Raw genomic sequence first — 7,478 nt, forward strand, 5'->3', positions numbered from 1 at the left:
GTGTTTCTCTTCTGCCCTGTGTGTGGATTATTAAAAACTACATTTGAACTTCATCATCTGTTCCTGCACACCCTGCTGACAAATATATTGTCTGGTGGAGAAAAGGCAAAACAAGAAACAATAAGACTAACCGTGTTGATTTATATAACAATGATTCGTTTTCTGTCGATAAATGTATCTAAACTGTTGCTCACCTGTCTAATAAAACACAATATATAAAAGCGTCTTTGGTGTTTGGAAGTAAAACCGGAAAGCGAGGGTAGATATGACATCGCAGATATGACATCATTGACAGGCGACGCAATGACACGGGCCGTTACACTGGTTAAAATAGCGGATTTCTCTTGATTTAAACATTGTTGGAAACATTATGGATAATATAAATACACAGGTCAACAAAATATATAACATTGTTCAAGTGGTTTTTGGATATTTTAATCGCTTACATATTGTACCTTTGCTTGGAGTCTTTTTATTAGAGGTTCAAGCTAAAAGTAATTCGCTTTTTTATTTACAATGCAATTTATGCTTTTTTCAAAATTCAATGTTGCCTTGACTTAAAATATCTAGGCTAGGGTCACATGCATTTGCATTTACAAAGCCATTTATGCTTTCTCAAACTGTTTGATCAAGGAAAATATAATTTGATGTGTATCTTTTTGGGGGGTAAGTCCTATAAAAGCTTTAAAAACCTTAATCGCACAAAGCAACAAAAATGGCCGCCAGTAGCCAATCAAATTCCTGCATCTTCAGTTTGTGAATGACTGATGATTATTAAATTTGGCAGATCCTTAGAGACCGTATATATTAGACTGTGTACCAAATCTGGTGAGAATCGGCCATTGCGCTGTAAAACTTATTAAAGTCAACTCTGCAGCCATAGAGGTAGAATAAATAAAAATGTATCTAGCATCTGAACCCTTCCATGCCCATGTGCACATCCATTTCAAATCTTTCTGCCTCTTTTACTTACTCTAACTTGTCATAAGCCATTTGCATAGAATATTTTAGTATGCACCTCAAAAGGCTACTGACAAAAAGCTAGCAAGAACAAACAAACAAAAATAATTCATTTAATTGATTAGCAGATATGGGCCAAAAAGAAAAAGTGTGAGGGAAAGCATTTCTGAAGAGTCGTACATACTGTACATCCGAAGATATCCCTCTAAACCATTCTCAGTGTCATGCAGACTAGAGTTCACTCTATTCGCTCAGTTCAGCAAGTAGTCAGTATTACCATAGCAACTGCCTTGCCATGCCTTAGCAACCATTCAGAGCACCCTAGCAACCGCATTATAACGTGACCTAGCCATATTTCGGCAACAGAACCAGACATGGGGTGGTCTTTTTACTAAGACTCATACACAATTGTTACATACACATGAAGAGGGAACGCTATGAGGTAACATTGTGGCAGTGAGTTTTGAAGCAATACTCACATATTCTTTAGGAAATGTACAAAGCACACAACACAGGAGTATTTCACACACACACAAAAAGTCTTTAAATCCAAAAATTCTTCAGATCACAGATCATAGAAACTCAGGAGACAAGAAAACAACCACTTTACATCAACGAGACCGGACAAAGAGCTGAACACATCAGGGAGTATAGGTGCGTCCACGCCATGTTGTAATTACCGCAATTACATGATTTCAACTTGTAAAAAGCATTCACGTCCTCGTAGAGCTCATAATTACAACTTGTAAGATGGGAATTGTTTGAGAGCTCCTACTTGTACCATGTGTCATTTAGGCATTGATAGTGGTGCCATAGAAACGCTTAATTCCCAGTCCGAGGACGTGAACAGCTCCGAATATAACGTCACGTGTTGTCATCTTGAAACTACTATAATTACGACATGGCATGAATGCAGCATTATTATACACACAACCAACTGAGGGAACTAATTAATTAATTAATCAACAACTGATAGTGAGTAATCAACTGATTAATCAACTCACTGAGGTGAACTGAATCAAACCCGACACTAAGGGGACTAGGTCAATTGGCAAGACAAACACAAAGAACAAAACATAACCTTCTGACAATAACATGTTTGGTATCTATGAGCTTCAATATTAATTTCCTGTATGTTAATTGACATTATATTTTGCTAACTCGGTTACTATTATAAGAAGTTTTTCTGTTAACACCCAATCCAATTTCATATGCAAAGCACCCTGATAAAAGACAAAGGATAGTAAACCGTCGATCTGAAAGTACAACTCCTTACAGGCTCACTCAACTCCTGAGGGTGTGACATACACACGCTTTAAAAGATCACTGGCTATGAATACAGTGGGAAAAGGAAGAATTAGAAATTCTGACATGAATGCTGAGCTAGAAGTCTTCGAAGGACCCCTTATGTTTGTTTGCGGATTTGCCTTTCCATTCACCAAAGACCTTTTTCATCTGGTTCTCTCTCATCAACACAGGAGGCTCAAAGAATTGCATCAGGACTCTCTTTCAAACAGGCAATACGTCTTATTAATTGATACATTAAGTATCACCTTTTCACAAAGGTAAAAAGCTTCATGCTTTTGATTTTCCACTCTGCTTCAGCTTGAACAAATTGTGTTTGCATGTGTGATTTAGAATAGTTTAAGAGTTTAGAGTCCCTAATCATGCCGATCACAGCTAAAGTATGTGAAAGTTGAAAGTGTTAGAGCATGTTATTGTCTATGGCCAAGAGAGTTATATCCTATTATAGTCTATAGACATTCTCATTCTGTAAGTCAGATGTCTGAGGCTCATTCTGTCAGGAATCCCCCAAATCAGTTACTCGATCCAAATGCTTTTATTGATCATAATTAATTATACATATTTCCCTATTGGGCTAATGTCCTACGAAATGTAGCTAGTTATTATTACTCTCCATTTACCTCTGCATTACATATGATAATAGAAAACGGTCTCAGATCCTCAAACCCATCATGCCTTCAATTGTCTTCAAATAAAAACAAGTTTATGTTACGATCTCATTTAGATGGCTTGATAACTTACCAATATTGGAGTGCTTCAGCAGTCTGCAGATCCTAGCCTCCCTGTCCAGCTTCTGGTGATCTAAAATATATATATATATAAAGAGATATTTCACATATATTGAAATAAAAGCATGAGTACTTCTAGTTTTCAACATTCAAAATGGAAAATATAAGAGTACATAGTTTTTTTTTTTTTTTTTTTACTGTGCTGTGGAAAAAATGGTACACCCCATGAAAATAAAGTTTCTTAATTTTTGTGAAAGTTATCATTTATATTAAAGAACATTATTAAAGAAGCAAGTCACGCTTCTTATAAACCTCATTAAAGTGGTCTGTTTTGGTCATAAGCATTGAAGTATATGGTACAATCTGTAAGGTTGGGGTGAACTCAAGGTAGAGCAGGACCCAAATGCAGTATTCATTTTTCATTGAATAATAAAAAAAAAATGAAAAAATTTATAAAAAAGAACCAGAACTGAGCACACCACCAACGCATCCATGGATAAGACCTGACCCTGAAGGGCTTATATTACCCTCCAGACAACTTGGAATTCAGATTTTTTGCACCTCCTACTTGAAAACAACATGTGGGACGCCGTTTGAACTGTGAACTCAGGGCAGATCAATCAATCCCTTCCTCAACGAGTCCTGCCATTTCATGCCAATTCCAAGATGGCGGCATCTTTAACAAACTAAGACTTTAAGTTTATATAGCCAGCAGCCATATCACCCTGTAGCCAAAGACTGGTTGCCCACTGAAGCTAAGCAGGGCTGAGCCTAGTTAGTACCTGGATGGGAGACCTCCTGAGAAAAACCAGGTTGCTGCTGGAAGAGGTGTTAGTGAGGCCAGCAGGGGGTGCTCACCCTGTGGTCTGTATGGGTCCTAACGCCCCAGTGTAGTGATGGGGACACTATACTGTCAGAGAGCACCGTCTTTCGGATGAGACGTAAAACTGAGGTCCTGACTCTCTGTGGTCATTAAAAATCCCATGGCATTTTCTCGTAAAGAGTAGGGGTGTAACCCCGGTGTCCTGGCCACATTCCACCCATTGGCCCTTACCAATCATGGCCTCCTAATAATCCCCTTACATTGAATTGGCTCTATCACTCTCTCTCCTCTCTCCACCTATAGCTGGTGTGTGGTGAGCGCACTGGCGCCGTTGTACTGTGGCTGCCGTCGCATCATCCAAGTGGATGCTGCACACTGGTGGTGGTTGAGGAGAGATCCCCTGATATGATTGTAAAGCGTTTTGGGTGTACAGTAGTACATATGAAAGCGCTATATAAATGCCTCATTCATTCATTCATTCATTCATTCATTCATAGTGATATCTTAATTTTTGCTTTTCATCAGCTTTGCTATAATTTTACACAAAGTGTTCTTATTGTGTTATGGCAAAATCATGTGGTCAACATATGTGAAGTGTGATTGACTGGAACTCACAGAGGTCAGAAGTGGGACATTTCAAGTATTTAGGAAATTCCCATTTCGACCTTGCCTCAAACGCAAGGAATAATCAGGCTAACAAGACACAGGTGCGAACAATCAGGAAATCACAAAAGGTAACAGGAAACAGGAACAGAACAACATTATGAAAAGTCCATATACAAAGCTAGCAGGGAACAACGTCAAAAGAAGTTCAACATAAAAGTCCAAACACAACACAAGGAACATGTTCATGCTTCATCACTATCACGCCAAGATGAAACAATCTATCTTATCCCCCTCAGAAAACTCTCAGAAAATAAAATACATCAATGTACCTTTAGGGGTACAATGGCTTGTCACTGGGGCTGTACCCTCAAGGGTACAATATTGTACCTTAACCTTTAAAAGTGATATATATATATATATATATATATATATATATATATATATATATATACCATATACCATATATGTACCTTTTAATGCTTTTTGACCCTCAAAAATGTACATATATGTACCTTGAGGTCCAATAATAAGCCGGGTACGTTAGTGAAGATTGTACCTTGGGGGACAGAAATGGACTCCTACTGTACCCCTTTTTCTGACAGTGAAGGAAGTGGATTTAAAGCCACTTCCAAGCTTTAAAACCCATCATTCCACAGTATGTGAAAATGTTTGCTATGCAACACTTACATAAGAAGATCTTACCATCTCAATCCTTTCATGCAGCACAGGTTTCTACAATAGCAGCAACTTTAAGCACTCTCTGACTTTTAAATCACAATAATGACATATGTTATAGGGACGGGTATATGTAAGTGACAACAACCCAGACAGCAACATAGTGTCAGCCCTGATCCGGCCAATATCTGGTACGCATTGAATCCACATGTACCAGATGTGGTCCGGATCTGAGCCGACACTATGTTGCTGTCTGGGAAGGATGTGACAGACTTCAAACAATACATAAGACGCAGAACTGTTTCTAGGTCAAGACTAACAAAGGTGGTCAATGAGAATTCACCCATATTTAAAATATTTGTATAGTTCAGGGGTGTCCAAAATCGGTCCTAGAGGGCCACTGTCCAGAAGAGTTAAGCACTAACTTGCCTCAACACACCTGCCTTTCTAGTAATCCTAGTAAGACCTTGATTATCTGGTTCAGGTGTGTTTAATTGGGGTTGGAGCTGAACTCTTCTGGACAGTGGCCCTCCAGGATAAGGACTGGACATTCCTGGACTATACAAATATTTTAAATATGGGTGAGTGGGGGTGAATTCTTATTAACCACCTTTGTTTGTCAAAAGTGGCATCTCAGCATATACAGTACCTAATGTTAGGAAAACAACTCAAAAGATAGCAGTGGATCCCCATGAAATTACCTATACCTTTCAAAAATACTACTTAGATTTATTCACAGTAGAATTCCCTTAAGATGATTACTCTATGTTGGAAGTTTTTGCTGAATATCCCCAGCATTAAGCAAGACAAAAGAAGGAACCTAGAAAAATCTCTACAATCCCAGAAAATAGAGGAATCAATTAAACTATATGCAGAATGATAAGACCCCAGGGCCATATGGTTTCTGTGTCGAGTTCTACAAAACTTTTTCTTCACAACTGCCCTCACTGCTACTCTAGCATGTTTAATTATTCTTTTGAACACCCATCAAACCTCACAGTGACACAGTCATGTTCTGTTTAGTTTTATTCACGCTGAAAGGTCACGTGTAACATAGTCAAACTGACCTAGTGTTGGTTGGTTGAACCGGAACACGCGTGACCTTACAACGTGATCAGGTAATGTGTGGCGCATCACAGCTAGTGCAACACGAGCATTTGTGGTTAAAAAGTATATAAATGTTTTTTTGTTTTTTTTATTAGAAAATGGACGATGGTTTGTCTAGATCAGACTCTTATTTCTCGGCTGGATCGTGTCGAGACTGTGAAGCTGCACTGAAACTCACATTTGGACCTTTAACCCGTTGGACCCCATTGAAGTCACTATATGGAGAAAAATCCTGGAATGTTTTCCTCAAAAACCTTAATTTCTTTTCGACTAAAGAAAGAAAGACATGAACATCTTGGATGACGTGGTGGAGTAAATTATCAGGAAATTTTAATTCTGAAGTGAACTACTCCTTTAAAGTCATTCAGATTTACTTTCTCGTAGATTGCAAGGACTTATTTCTGTTTAGTATTTCACTTAATTTCCTCAAATCTGCTGAGTTTTGGCCCTGGGGATGATATCTGCACTGCATATGGCTGTGCAATGTGCATTTACCTTTAACTGGAATTTAGCTGGAAATTAAGAAATTAAGCACTACCGTATCCCATTTTCAAACACTTTGCATAATTTGGGCCAACATAAGATCAGATATTAACCCTGACCCAGACTGACCTCTCCATATAGTGACATCAGCCTTTAAGCCTGCATATGATATAAGCCCACTTGTTCTTTTAATTTGAAATACAACAAGAAAAAATATATGTTTCAAAGAAAATGCATGCTTTACTTTTTATCTGGAGCTGTGTGGAAAATGTGGAATCTTCAGTTAATTTTCACATTTGTCAGTTTTGGCAAAACATTACCATTTTTTTATTTAATAATACTAACTTTTTGGAAGAATATTCAGATATCTCTACTTTGAAAAGAAACTTTGATTTGGGTGGGCACAATAAGGTTATTTCCTCTGAGAAGTGCTGAAATCACTGCAGTGTCATCCTACTCATTTGGATGATGCACAAATGCAGAACTCTCCGGTGGATTACATTTAGCCGTCCTTTTGAGGCTGTGTGTTCGTCAGGCGCTTCTGACACATGTAATGGTTTTCGATTAATACCTATTTTCTTAAGAGAGCAGCAAAATACAGATAGGCTTGCCCAATGGAAGTTTTTCCTCCGACACTTTAGGGAATTTTACTTAAGGAAGGAGATCAACAATACTCAGTTATTAAGACATTCAGTAGTTAACTTTCTGAAGTCATGGTGCAGGTTAATAAAGGTTTCTTACTATCAAGTTATTGATAGTAATAATAATAAACTTTAATTGTATAGCACTTG

At 38.0% G+C, this 7,478-nt stretch overlaps 1 protein-coding gene across 2 annotated transcripts in view; it reads right to left on the bottom strand.

Moving 5' to 3' along the window:
• camk2a (calcium/calmodulin-dependent protein kinase II alpha) overlaps positions 1 to 7,478 on the bottom strand; it is a 53,774-nt gene that overhangs the window by 28,700 nt on the left and 17,596 nt on the right. For both annotated transcript variants that reach the window (XM_082141339.1, XM_082141340.1), the window contains exon 3: positions 3,007 to 3,066. In XM_082141339.1, the coding sequence (XP_081997465.1) occupies positions 3,007 to 3,066 (60 nt within the window). The remainder of the gene's footprint in view (positions 1 to 3,006; positions 3,067 to 7,478) is intronic.

The sequence above is a fragment of the Leuciscus leuciscus genome, assembly GCF_965113295.1.
Source record: "Leuciscus leuciscus genome assembly, chromosome: 16".
In the NCBI taxonomy this organism is placed as follows: Eukaryota; Metazoa; Chordata; class Actinopteri; order Cypriniformes; family Leuciscidae; genus Leuciscus; species Leuciscus leuciscus.